The sequence below is a fragment of the Cyclospora cayetanensis genome, unplaced genomic scaffold (assembly GCF_002999335.1).
Source record: "Cyclospora cayetanensis isolate NF1_C8 unplaced genomic scaffold, CcayRef3 CcayRef3_contig_37, whole genome shotgun sequence".
Lineage (NCBI taxonomy): Eukaryota > Apicomplexa > Conoidasida > Eucoccidiorida > Eimeriidae > Cyclospora > Cyclospora cayetanensis.
The window spans coordinates 118,468-132,646 of NW_020312336.1; the positions used below are offsets into that span (position 1 = coordinate 118,468).

General features: G+C 52.4%; 1 protein-coding gene across 1 annotated transcript; it reads left to right on the forward strand.

Moving 5' to 3' along the window:
- The first annotated feature begins 8,956 nt into the window (after window positions 1-8,956).
- Window positions 8,957-14,014, forward strand: LOC34619835 (AF4/FMR2 family member 4). The gene is made up of 10 exons (XM_026334136.1): window positions 8,957-9,642; window positions 9,718-9,975; window positions 10,134-10,379; window positions 10,779-10,860; window positions 10,902-11,060; window positions 11,155-11,672; window positions 11,826-12,405; window positions 12,490-12,648; window positions 12,772-12,973; window positions 13,899-14,014. The coding sequence occupies exons 1-10, from the start codon at window positions 8,957-8,959 to the stop codon at window positions 14,012-14,014; spliced, it is 3,006 nt and encodes a 1,001-aa protein (XP_026189921.1).
- The last annotated feature ends 165 nt before the right edge of the window (window positions 14,015-14,179 follow it).

Consider the following 14,179-nt stretch of genomic DNA (forward strand, 5'->3'; position numbering starts at 1 on the left):
GACTCAATTTTCAGCCTCGAAAACGCATAACCCCCAGCCAATATTATTACGAAGCGCTTGTATTGAGCTTTACGCATACATGCGCGTGCAATATTCAGATGTTCTGTGAATACTTCGTTGCTTGCGGTGGCTGCGCACCCCGAAACATCATTTTCAGGCTTTGATCGGAGAGTGGCTTCTTGGTGTGTACCAGGAAGGAGAAAGGTCAAAGTGCATGGTTGTACTGCTGTTTTAAAAGCCCACTCAGTTCAAGCAACAACAAAATAAGCCGTTGAATTTGTGTATACAAGGAGTCTTGAATACTGCAGAAGAGTGTGCCCTGTCTACCCATGTACCTCACCGAGGTCTCCAGTAGTCGTATTATGATCAATGTGGAAGCGGATCATTAAGGCACTCTTGGAGGCACTAGCGAACTTATTGTCCTTGCACACAATGGTATCCCTGTGGGGAACCTTGCAGATCTGAGTTAAGCACAGTTACGCAACTTCCGGAGTCATGACAGAGCTGCATTAAGGGATGAAATGGAACGAATTTGCTGAGGCCTTCGACAACGCAACTTTGATGCAAACTGTAGGTCGTTACAGGCAAGAGTAGTTGTAGCGCGCATGAATCTCTGGCTCGTTGCGATAATGCGGTGGCGGCCACGTTGATATGCCCTTTATACAATTCAAAGTACAGTTGTACTGGAGGGGGCGCCCAAGCCAGCAACCAACTCAAATATTATCAAAGTCCCGAAAGCTCTTTGGAACGTACATCTTAAGACTAATAGTCTGTTTCGGGGCTAAAGTGAAAGCCATATAAATAGAGCCGGTAACTTTTAACCCATCGCAGTCTCATAGATTGCCTCTCCCCGTACTGGGTAATCCTGCTCGGCTCCGGGGCAGCAATGAAAAGGAGCAGCAATAACCTAATGTGCGGAAGAGCCCGTAGCCTGTCGGAAAACAGTAACACCCCCTAAAACGTCACAAGCATCTATTATTAGGAAGAAATAAAGCTTACAATTGGACAGTGCTAGGACTGTAGGAGCTCGAAGTGGCCGGCGAGTGACCTTCGTGCGGCAATTATTGCTCTGGTCAGGTTAGAGGCTGCAATTTCTTGAGTAACTCGGTCAAAGAGGCCGAGATCTCAGCAACCGTAGGACTGAAATTTCGGCAATTGAATGCAAGCCCACACAATTTGACAGCGTCGTTGCGCGTGTGTAACGATAAAGGCCACACCTTGACTGCTTCAACTTTCTAGATCTGGCTCACTTTCTTCAGGCGAAGCACGGGACCCTAGGAATATATTTGGTCCTGAATTCACTCATATGGCTTCATATGCCGATGCTTGACCCGCAACAGCTAGAGTGCACATACTATCTGCTGCAGATACTCTTAAACGTTTGAGCTAAATATTCTCATGCTGTCGACGTGTTGGCCATCGCCCCCTGCTTCATTCGGCACGAAACCCCAAAGTAGACATTAATAGGTTCAAGCGGCATATAGATTACCGCTGCTCGCGAGTGTGAATGTGGAGCGCGGTTTCAAGCTTGCCATTCGGGTGAATAGGGACTTTGTAGGAAACCGTCTACAAAGTTAAATGCCGAGTAGGTTGCTGATCCGAAATTTTAAAAGCAGTTCTCCAGCATGAGGTATCAGGATTTTTCTGCTTCTCAGTGCTCTTGTTCAGAAGCTTAGAGTTAACGCATGTGTGCCACCTTCCGACCTTTTCCGGTACTAACACCGGGTTATGCCCAACGACGTTGGATAATTTGTGCACTTTGCCTTATTCAACAAATCTTCTGCCTGGCCCGCAGTCTCCTCTCAGTAGTGGCCTTCCATAACGCGGACCTAACTTGAGGATGACCCAGGAGTGAGCTTAATACGGTGCACTAGACGACCAGCCAGTGGCTAGCCTGGATATAGCCCACTCTTCATTCTCTGGCGCCTCCATGGATTACCCCTTGAAAATATCCACTCTCCTCGGCGGAAAGAGCAACTGAACTTTCCCTTGAAGAACTAGCTGCTGAGCCACTCTGACGGCTTGCATGCTCAATACCTTCTCCGCTTGGTGCTCTGGGGAGTAATTGTACACGAACAGACAATCCAAGCAATCGATTTTTACTAGTTCTTTTAGGAAAAGCTAGTGTAGTAGAAAGTGGCTAAGTGTAGCTTATTCTATACAAGCCCTACTCCTTTTCTGGTAGTGCCACCGCTTTGGGCTAAGGGAAGTAACAGCTGAAGAGACTGAGCTGTTCCTCGGGGGCAGCATTAACAAATCAATACTGACACTTCTGATGTTGACAACAGAGCTATGCTTCGTGCTTGAAGGTTCGAGTATTTTCGTGAATCATGGGGTGGAGGGAACAGGGAGCACACTGCATGCCAAACATGCCAGGAAGCCATCCCGTATGGGCTGCTACTGCTACATACTTGCGTAGTAGTGGCAATAATAGGAGCACAGCGACATGCGAAAGTGAAGGGTATGCTTTACTCGGAAAGCCTTGGGCCGCTGTCGGTGATGCTACATAGCCCGTTGTTTGGCGTGGCGACCTGCATCTTTACATACTCGAGTGCTCGCTTTAGTGTAAATGCAGGCTGCCCCAGATGCCTTCATCGTCTGCGACGGCTGTGTGGAGCATGATGGCATGAGAATTTGGTCCATCTCCGTACAATCTAGCCTTGAGGTGTAAAATTTTTGAGCCTCGTTGCTACATATGTTCCTCTCCTCCTACTGCGGATCCCAATAAAGAAATTAGGCGGTGTAATAGTTTCATACTCATGCCGTTCACTTTCACGACTGGTATAATAAGCTAACCGTGGATAGAAAGTCGAAGAACCTTGGATGTGACTGGTGCCGCTTGTGCATGGTTGCCCTTGACACCTAGCGCAATAAGGCTCAAAGCAGCCAATGTTTATATGCAGAGAGCGCTACCTAGTGTAATTTGTATCTATTTACGTGTTCGGTGGTAAGGTAAATTTGTTGTTGTCGCGGTAAGAAACATTCAGTGGAGGAGTAGAAGAAGGTAAATGACTTGAAACATCCCCGATTCAAGAATCAACTTCTTAAATCTCCTCTTACCCTTCGCCCTTCCAAGATAACTTTTATCTCATATCACGATTTGCCTGCTTTAATGGTACTGAATGGGTCATGAGTTCCCTAGATTCACAAAGCAAAGTAATAAGGAACAACCCTCCGAGATGAGCCAAATCCGCGTATGTATTGTCAGCGAACCGAAGAGCAGTTCACTGTGCATCTTCTACGGGCACTGCAAGGCTCCGTCATGCCCCGCCCAGTCCCTGGCATCACCTTAAGATTGAACTTGCACAGGCCGCCGAGAAATGCAGAGATTTAAGCAGACATCTTGTGCTGCTTTATCAGGTTGCATCGGACTAATGATAGGCGCGACTTCAGCGACTAGCGCTAGATTGCGTATGTTATTCGCAGTCGGCGCGGATGCTCGCTTTTTCTCTGTCCCTTTGTTTTAGCTGTATGTAGAGTCGCGCGAATGTCTAGTTGGATCCCACATTCCTTACGCCTGTGTTCGAATGGATGCGTGCTCGAAAGCATGCGCCCCATATTCACGCATATCCTATCCCTTGTGCTCACGATTTGGACAGTTTGTTACTCACAGTCTTCTGAGCCTCTTAGTATCTACCAAGTGCGGTTCAGGGGACAATGATTCACCGGCTTGTTTTTGTTTGCTTGGAGTATACAAAGCGGAACTGCTCTAGCATAGTGGATGCAGACCGCTTCCCGCTCTTCGGGAAGAGCCTTTGCCTCTTGATGTTCCCCAGCTCACGCCTTCGCAGTGTTCTTTTTGAGGCTAGATATCAAGCATAGCCTGCTCTGCGGAGGCGGCGTGGGGCTTGGAGCTACTGCTGGCACAGCATCACTACATTTTCATGAATAGTGCCATCCGCTAGCATTTGAGTGTCTGTGCAGTCTAACGGTCTGGACCCGCAGACCTGGACGGAAAGCTCTGCCTACATGCAGCCCTGTACGACGTCTGTCATGGGGTATATAAAGCATCCATTCAAAGTTTACAGCTTCGACACGTTTGGATTTCTAAATCACAGCCAGAGGGGCGCTGCCTCTGCGACGGTGCAGAGATGGGTGTGCGCTTCGCTTGGTTCACAGTTACCAGATGCGCTTTCGGAGAGTCCCACTCTTAGAATATTTCAGAACCTTCCGCACTTGCAGTACAGCTGCAGCTGGCAAATGGCCACCTAATGCCTTGAGGAAGACGGAAAGTAAACTCGCGACTAGCCATCCAAACACTGGCTCGCGCAGCGGACGAGCACTGATTCAAATCCGCGTGGCAGCAAATTCCAAGAAGTAGCAAACTTCTAAACTATGGAAATACCAAACAGAGACCCGGGGCGTTACCAACAAAACAGAGTCAGCTGCTCGCTGCCGCTCCCGAGAGGTGGCGTACACCTTTTAACTTTGCCCCCGTTTCCATGCCTTCCCCCTACTGTATGCTCCTTATTGTGCTGATTTGCAACTCTGTCGTTATTTTTCTGGCTGACGCCCAGCAGTGTCCTGTTTGGCAGTTTCCAGCTTTTTCCCATGGCGCATTGTCTCAGGGCATTGGACTTCATGTTTTGGGGTGTAGCGGTGTCTCGCGTCTCTTGTCTCCTAGTACTGAAGTTGATGTAATTTTTCTACTGGTTTCTACCAACATATGGCTCCAGTATCTGGTTGCCACCTGATGCGGCCCGTCAGTGTGCCCTATCACGTATTTCCTTTTCGTTCGCTTGCGTGAAGGCTGCCTGGTCGTTCAAGAGCGTGCTTGCTACTCTTGCTTTCTTCCTCTTTGTTTTTCAGCTTCTTGCTTCGGACTCTCTACAGAAGGTCTGTGAGCGCCTTCGGGTGCCGTGTACGCCGAAGTCACCCCAATGCCTCTACCACCTTTCTGCTGCTTGTCTTGTTACGCTACCCCTTGCGCGACATCCACAAACAATTAAGAAGCGTTGAAGAAAGCAAAATCAACAGAGAGAGGCTTGTAGGAGCAGTAAGGCGGGGTGAGGGAGAACTCGGGTGCCTCCGGCAACACGCGGGGTGCCCCAGTGGCCTTACCGTTCCCCTCAATACACGATGCTTTCCTTTCATTACAGACCAGATCTGATACGGCAAAACTATGGATTTGGCTTTAGGTTCTAAAGAGCAAAAATATGAAGCAACTATATTAGAGGGCCGAAAGTTTTGCTCTTTAGCCATTGCTTCTCCGCGCCCGGCCCGCCGCCTGGGTCACCTCCCCCTTTTTTCCTAGCAACACTCAAGTCTCACCACACCGTCTCCCCAAAAGCTTCCCAGAGTTTTGCCCCTCTTGTGATCCGCCTTAACAAATATTCAGAAGAGGTCTGTAAACGCACAAGCATCGGAAGGGCGGCAGGGCCGTAACAGCCCACTGTTGCTATTGCGGCTTGTCTGACCGCCTCCAACATTATGGCATGATAAAAATTTGAAAATAGCCTCCCAACTGGAGGGTTGAGAGGGCGGGAAGGGGCATAATGCAGCAGCAACAGCGATTGTAGCTGCTGAGGCACTCTGAGGTGTTGTTGAATGCCAGAACCAGAAGCAGAAGCCTTGAAGGCAGCTCCACGCCTGGCAGGGGCGATGAGTGCTGCATCGCTATCGGCGCCGTCACTGCAGCAGGGCACCCCTCAGATGGCCGTCTGTATGTACACAGGGAGTCCTCGGGTCCTACCCCGTCTGCCATCTGAGTTCTCTCTCGGGAGACACCTGCTGCAACTTCGCGATACAGGGAGGCCTCCAAGGAGGCTTCCGCCGCAGAAGGTGCTCCTGCTGCAGCAGGTGCTACTGCGCAGCAGCAGCCACCGGAAAAGAAGCCGTAACGAAGCTCCAGTCTCCCCTGTTCAGGCATCCCGACCCGAAAGGCACCAAAGCCCGTCTGCTATCCAGGATGAATCCGAGTTCATCCCATTGAGCCTAAGAGATCGCACAGACCCATTTAGTTGTCGCGACAGCAGCCGAAGGAGCATTTCGCCATGCAGCAACACGAATAGCTGCAGCGCCGCTTGCGGGCCGCTTGCTCAAGAGCGCCATCCTACGCAAGGACCCCTGGGAAATGCCGCATTGTTGACGACTGCAGCAGCTGGATCACCAGAAACAGCTTCAAACATAGTGACATCGGCGCTGCAATCAACATCGGGAACAAGCGCGCTTGCGGCAACAGCGGCATCAACCCCTTCAACTATACAGATAACAAGCGGAACGACTGCAGCGGCACTCGCAGCAACGTCCTCAACAGCACCAACCACGCAAACAACATCAGCAGCAACTGCGCAAGCACAAATTTCATCAGGAGGGACAGCAGCCGCAGCACCGACGGCACCGGTGCCAGCAGAAGCTGCAGCACCAACACCTGCAGCATCAGGAGTCACAGCGACGGAAACACACACCGCTGTGCATCGACCTGCAGCCACAGTGGAGCCACAGGAATACGATGAGCTGCGCTCCACTGCATGCCATTGCCTGCACGGACTACAGGGGCACCATGGCACTCCAACAGTATCAGATGGTGAAGCACTAGAAGAAGCGGCGGGAAAAGCGAAATCCGCCGTTGTAGGGGTAGATGCAGCAGCGGCCTTCACAATCGTCACAGAAGCTACCCCACTGGTGAACCCGGCAGCTAGAGTAGTCGGCGTGCAGACTGCAGCAGTAGGGGTCAATGCAAACACACCCATTGCCCCCTTAGTGCCAGCTGCAATACCAACGCTAGCAGCATGCAGTTACCGGCCGCCACGCAGTAGCAGAGCGGTGTTGCTTTTTCCCATTTGCTGCGGTAAAAGCGTCCCGCTTTCCGAAAGCAGTAACACTGGAGAGATGCTCCCAGACTGCATCCCTCAAAGAGGGGGAGTCGGCGACCAGAGTGGTTTGTTCGACGCCTTTGCTCCTGCCGATTCACATGCAGCAGCATCATGTGCAGCAGCAACACTTGCGGGGAATCGCTCTGCGTCCAAGTCACCTAAGTGCCCCGTCGCTGCCGGCGAGGAGGCAGGCCCTGCCCCCTGCAGTATTCCAGTCTGCAGATTAGCTGTCGCATCGTATGCAGTGTCGGCAGCAGCGATGCACGTTAGAACACCTATTGCAGAAACGAGGAGGAGAGCAGCTCCGGCGGAAAGGCGGCCGAAAACAGCGACAGCAAACTGCGCAGCCGTAAGAGGGGTGGTTCCGCAGCAAGATGCGCCTCTTTTTCTCCAGTACTGTCCCCTCCAGACGCGAAAGGAGGATGTGAAAGGGCCAAATGATGGCATTTGCACAGACGGAAAGCCTGGGGGCTCCTGGAAAAGCCCCCTCCAGGCCGCCACAGCGTCGAAAGCACTGTTGCAACAAGGCCGTAGAGAGCACCGCAAAGGTGTCCAAACAGGCACCAATTTTCGAATGCCAGCTGAAATGGCGACGTCTCTGCCTCCTGAAGCAGCGGTAGCCAAGAGAGCATTCTCCTCAGCGGCGCAGAGGGTGCCCAAACCCAAAGAAAAGCGGTCGGGAGTCTGGCTTCTGCCAAGAATCGATGAGGGTTCTGTCGCATTGAGATCAAGCACGTTGTTAATGGCATCTGGTGGAGCAGCTTACGCAAGCCGTCGAGTGGCTGAAGAATGCATAAAAGAATCGAAGATAAGAGCAGCAACAACGTCAGGAGCAGCCCACCTTGACGATGATTCGGTGAACCCCCATTCAGCACACCTCACTTCTCAGCCTCCTTCTACGGACGTGTCAGCACGGCAAGGACTGAGTGTTGCAACTGCAGACGTCGGAACTTCAGAAACATCAGGGCTCTTAAAGAGGTCTATCCACACTCTGCCCTGTTGGGTGTCGCTACTGCAGCGGCTCCAGCGCCATGCTGCGAAACGTGAGCACCAGTGAACGCTGGCTGCTGTTCCTGCTGCTGCTGTCAATACAGACGTCGGGTGAGGCTGCTGCTGGTGCTGCCGTTTGAGCAGCACACACGGTAGGCAGGGCAACACAGCACTTGCGCTTTAATACTGCACAGCTATGAGAGCAACGCCACGGTTCTCGGCTTTCCTGCTTTGCAGGTCCATCAGGTGTGCAAGCGAAGAGCTCTCAAGGCTACGACAGCAGCAGCGGGAGCAGCAGCAACGCGTTGCAGCATCGGGGGGAGTCTCTTGAGGGTGCCGCACCGCAGAGTCGCCTTCAAGTCTGCAGTCTGTCAGTTCAGCAACAGCCCAAGCCAACCTGTACCCAGAGTTCATTAGGTCTGGCGTCAGTCCCTGATGCCACGCGTGAGCTTGCATAGGGAAAACAAGAAGCAGAAGAAAATCACCTCTACAAACTATTCGCCAAAAACTACGTTTTTGGCAGTACTTCTACTGCGTTTCTAGCGTGTCCCCTAATTGGCCAATCATATCGATGGCCACACATAGGAACTTTCTGTGCTTGCACACACACCCGCATACTGGACGTTATACCGCTATGACGCAGCTAGCTAGGTTGGGTAGTCACCATTAGTAAATTAATGCAGTCCACCAGCCAGTGCAGTTATTAACTGATGGCGCTGAAGCGACCCCTTGCTCGGGGGGGACGCTTGGAAACCCTCAAGAGGAGCTCCACAGGCTGCTGAGAGTCCGTAATTTACTTGTACCTCTTCATCGATTGTCGCTGTGCTGTTTCAGATGCACCTGCAGAGCAAATGCTGCTGCAGGAAGCCCTGGCTGCAATTACGCAAGTGCGGAAGGCGCTGGTGCAGCAGCTCCCTCCAGAGATGCAGGAACACCCAAAGGTCACTATCCGCTCAAAGGGGCTTGTGTTGAAGAGTCGCCGTCTACAGCGTGCAGGCAATTCTTACTATAGTGGACACAGTGCGCGCATTATCCGGCACGCAGCACCCGAGAGTGCATGCGCAGGTCCCCCTACAGAGGAAGCTACGAGCGATGGAAGTCGAGAGGCTGCTGCTCAGCAGCGCAGTCTCCCGGCATGTTCACCTTTAAGCATGAATGCAGCACGATGCCAGAACCAGCGCCGGCAGCACAAGCAGCACCAACAATGGAGAGGCAAGTCGGAGCATCACCAGCAGCAACGTCATGCGACACCAGAAGGCCCTCAAAAAGCCCCTCGCAAGGCAGGAAAGGGGTGCAGCCGCAAAGCAGCAGCTGCTTCTTCTGCTACCCCCTCCACCGCGAACCCTGAGCAGAGCAAATGGATAAATGGCTATTGCACTGCGACACCTAGTACCCCAAAAGTAGTGAAGAAAGCAATTGATGGTGCCCCAGATCTTGCAGGCGCATCAACCTCAAAGGCAACCCAAGGAGCAGCTACCACATGGCGAGGTGATGTTTCCCAACTGCCGTCGCATGCCACCATAATAAAGGCAGCAGATGCTGATGTGCGATCCCAGCAGCTCAGGCGGCTACTGCCGCGGTCATTAGGCGCTGATTCGGAGACTGCCCTGAGTTACCGTTGCAAAAAGCGTAGCCGCCGATACCAATCTGTACCTACTCCTCGGCGGACTGCTGGCAGCAGCGGCACTGGCAGCAGTAGTGGGTGCACGATTTTAGCAGTCGAGCAGAACACCACACTGGCGTCGCTTACAAGGCAGCAGCGTCCCGTATCTGCAAGGACGAGAGATCAAGGAGTTGCCGCTGTTGCTTCTAAAGCTGAAGCAACCCTTCCCGAAGGGTTTCTAAAAGCGCAGCAGCAACAGCAGCAGCACCCGCAACAGCAACCACAGCACATACAGCGGGTTTCTGGAAGGATAGGGCAACGGGATACAGTCTGCGCTGATGTGCTCCACAAGAAGCGACAGGAGAAATATGAAGAAACCCTTGCCACGATGAGGGCTCAGTTGCAACAGCTTCAAAAGCAGCAGATGCAATTGCAATCCCAGTTGCAACCCCCATGGAACAGTAACACTGCTATTGCAGCAGCGACAGCCACAGTTACAGCGCGTCAGCAGCCTCTACACACTGCAGCAAAGCTTCCGGCGGCAACAGTAGCAGCCATCTCGGCACGGTGAGCTGAATGTGCGGCCGCAGGGGCAGCTACTTTGCACACAACCCAGCACCTGCTCACTCTTGACTCTATCAGATTTCTGGAAGTGGTGCTTATCGCTTGCTACTGCTGCTGCAGTTTGCTCCGCTGATGCTGCCAATGTGCTTCCCTGCGCGCAGGCTCTATGGAAGGGCTAAGCAGATGAAGGAGATGCGCCTCCTGAAGCAGCAACTGCATGAGCAGCAGCAGCGGTTGTTGCACCAACAGCAGCAGCAAAATGAGATCATGAGCCGTACATCCACTGGTCATAACGGCGGAAGACATTCAGTCGTCCGCGTGAGGCAAACCTGGAAAGGGGGCTTGGCCACACATCATGAACAAGAGGTGCTACAGAAGTTGCAGGAGCACAGTCTGCGGCAGCAACAGCACCGGCATTCCCGTCAGCAAGCATTGTCGCTGACCACGGGGAGAAGAGCCCAAGAAGCGCCCGCTAAAGCAGTAGTAGAAGACGCATCTAGTATTCAGGACTCAAGCACAAACGAAAGGGAATGCCAGCGAGACGTACAAAATGACTTGCATCAAGGAGACCCACTCAAACAAGGAAACACCGAAGAAGCAGCAAAACATCGGGCCTTGGTGGTGCCTCCTCGTGGTGAAGCACCACCAGAGCCGCAGGAGCAACAACAACAGATTTGCTGCACCCCCTGCAGCTTTAAGGAGGGGTCTCAAGCATCGGGAACACCAAACCCAAGCCACCAGTGTGAAAAGGTTCAGCATCAAGAGGGAGTTCTGCCAGGACACCAGTCAGATCATGATTTTAACACGCAACAACGCCAGCAGCAGCAACAAGAAAAGCATAGGCATCTACAGCTGCATCCGCATCAGCAACCAGAAATGGAGTTGCCTGTGCGACATCGGCAGGAAAGCAAGAGCCAACATATGCGCAGGCAGCTGCAGCAACAGCTGCACCAAGAGCAGTACCAGCACCGCCAGCTGAAGCACGATCAAAGATTACAAATGTTGGTGATGCAGAACCGGCAACTGAGACGGCAACTACACGAGCAACAAAAGCGGTTGCAAGCGCAGTTGCAGCAGCCTCGAACTCAGCCACTAGGATCACGATATAGATCTCGCTGTGGAAGTGTCAAACGCTCGCCTGCATGTCTAAGATCGGCAGGACCCCAGCATCAACTGCAGAAGGGGGCTGTTAAATCCGCAGCAGTTGAGTGTGCTTGTAACACTGCTCTAAAGCCTGACAGCTCTCCTAAAGCTTCTGCTTCTTCGGCACGGCCGTGTGGCGTTTCCATAGGGTCCATCATCTTGTCGGAAGGCGCTTGCGGAGGGCTCTCTGCCACCGACTCGCAGACTCACACAGTCCAAGCTGAAGGATTGGAGCCACGGGTTGACGAGGCAAAAAGAGCACAGCTTTCTGATACGACAGAAAAAGAAGCAGATATGCTGGGACCAACAGGCCCCACAGCAACAGCAGCAGCGATTTTAAAAGTAGCAGCGGAAAGCTCATCGACGCGCCTCTCCCTCTCGCAGAAAGTCAAGGACGCTGGATTGGAAGGCGAGGAAACAGCGACTTCCTTCCACGAGCCTTGCACGCGCGAATCGTTTTCCCCAAATCAACGACACTTACGACAGCAGCAATCTCTGGCTGATTACCGCAGTGACACTCAACAAATTTTCTTGGCTGCATCTGAGGGCAGTACCAGGCAGGGGCCTCCGCTGCCGCTTCCGCTAGATTCTGCACATTTATGCAGCACAGCTGACAACCGCTACAGTCTAATCAAAACGCAGAACCTGCTGCCTCGCCGTTCCATCTCAAATGATGAGAACTCAACCCCGCTGCTGTTACAGCTGCGGAGGCTGCACGGAGGAGACGCCGCACAGCGTTGTGAGCAAGAGTATAAAAAAAGTACGAGCACATATCTAGACAGGTTGAGAGACCTGCAAGAACAGCGCATAGCCGCGCTGCTGCAACTACGATTGCAGCAGCCGCAGCCAGAGTTGACGTATCACGGGTGGCTGCAGAACTGTGGGGGACTAGAGCGTTGTAGGACAACACAGTCAGTCCAAGTTGGATGCAGTGAGTCCATCACAAACCGAGCAATAGAACAGGATCAAAGACAGCCGCAAATGCAGCAGCAACAGTTTCGCGATCTAGACGAGCCACCGCAGCATCCCATGGAGCCCTGCGACTCTTACGGTGCTTGTAGCGATAGAGCACTGCTACAGCAGAAACAGCAACAAGGACATATCCATGAATCTCGCAGAGGAAAGTGCCCTATCTCATCTGGGTATCTGAAACGAGAGATATCACCTACTGCTGCCAGCAAGACGCAGCTGCTCGCTGGTCGCGGCAGGACAGATTTGGTCTTATCGGCTGCCCGGGACGAGGCAGCAGCAGGAGCTGCTGTCTCCACAACAGGCGATATTACAAAAGGTGCCAAAGGAGAATTCAGCCGGACCGAACTCGGAGGAAAGGAATACTACGAGCAGCAGCCAAAACTACAGGAGACACTGCAACAATTTGAGCAGCAACTGCAACGCTTGCAGCAAGAAATGCATCCTAAGCAGCGGGCGCAGCAGAAAGAGCAGCGGCAGCAACAGCAAATCCACCTAATTGTGGGCGTCCGCCGCAGTCGAGCGTCACGTGAAGCGCAGCTCTCCAAGGCACCAGCAGTAGTGGTAAGGAAGCAACCTTCTCTGCAGCAGCAGCAGATTCTGCCACAAAATGGACCAATACTGCAGCTGCATCAGACGCCAGAAAGACAGCGGCCCCTCCCCACGCTTGCATACGAGGCACGGCAGCAGCACCAAGAAGCCAGTGGCGCTGCCGGCCAACAGTCTCTCGAGCTCAGATCTACCAAACCTCCGCCACTGCAAGGAACGCCTGCATCCATACTAGTGCCACCACGACCTATACGCGCTCTACCTCAAAAACACCAAAGGCAGCCCACACCCACTCAGCAGCCGCCAAAGGGTAGTCCACCTATGGAGTCTGCGAGAAACGGCTTAAGGGCTCAGCATCGTCGCATTAAATTCGCACAGCAGCAGATAATGGAGGCATCCAAGGTATCATCATCAACGGAAGAGCAGCGGCAGCATATCACTCTACACGTGTGTCCTGTAACGGCACGGCAAGAGCAACAAATGCAGCATGTCCACGTAATTCGACACCGCATGCAGCAAACCAAGCGGTAGTTGCACGGCCCCTTTGTAGAAAGAAGAGTCTACCTAGGCTCTGGAGGAATGCTGCTGCTGCAGCAGAAACAGCTACAAAAGAAAGCACCTTCCTCTAGTCCAGCAGATGCAGCCCCAGATCCAGGATTGGTTTTGAATCTAGCTGCAAAATTTTCTAGCTGCGTGCAAGAAAAGTGCATGGACCTAGTTGAGATGCTGCCTGTAACGGTGCATATCATAGAGCTGCTAGAATCTTTCCACCAAGAGCAAAGGAAAACAGGTAGCAATGCCAGATATCTGGCATACGTACATATACCTACACCTAAGGACACACAAATGCACATACATGTACTCCACTCCATCGAGTCTTATTTGTAGCCTAGCAGAGCACCAAGCACTCTAATACTCAGCTTAGAATGTACACGCCTCTCCATTTGCCCTTCATTTCGGCACCGTTGTAGCCCATCAGAAGCTGTGGGATGAAGCAAAGGCAGCACCAACAACGCGCAGATTTTTTGAGAATCAAGCTAAAACACAGCACTCTACGCATCTGTGATATTGAAAAAAAGCGAGTTGACTCGTTTAACGCTCTGTAACTGCGGCTGGTAGATCCCTAAGGCACGTTTAATTCGCGTCAGAGCTGTCAACAGTAATTTTAAAGAGAGAGATCCACAAAAAGCCAGGAATCGTTGCGCGTAGTGTCCAGTCTGCATGAGCGTGGCCACAGAATGAGACGAAGGGCGATTCATTAAAAGCCAGAAGCAGCGAAATTAGCTCCACTACGCCTGTACGAGGTGCTGAACAGAGCACGGAAGAACGAACCATGCAGCCACAGATACGTAGGGCCGTAACCACAGTTTGCTCCTGTTGAGCGCACAACCATGGAGGTGCTAAGGGCTGCTGCCTCAGAATGGGGAGAAGACACCTTGTGTTTAGAGAAAAATTCTTCTGCCGAAGGAGCGAGTTTCATGAAGATGAAGGGAGGGCCTACACGGCCAGCAAAGGCGCAACACTCGTATGCCGCCGTAGCCTCATC

What these genes read in the sequence shown, in the direction of transcription:
- LOC34619835 (XM_026334136.1), top strand. Translation starts at nt 8,957, where the DNA reads ATGAATGCAGCACGATGCCAGAACCAGCGCCGGCAGCACAAGCAGCAC. An exon ending in GCATCTGAGGGCAGTACCAG is followed by an intron (nt 11,673 to 11,825) that starts GCAGGGGCCTCC and finishes ACAGCTGCGGAG; the next exon opens with GCTGCACGGAGGAGACGCCG. An exon ending in TATGGAGTCTGCGAGAAACG is followed by an intron (nt 12,974 to 13,898) that starts GCTTAAGGGCTC and finishes ATTCATTAAAAG; the next exon opens with CCAGAAGCAGCGAAATTAGC.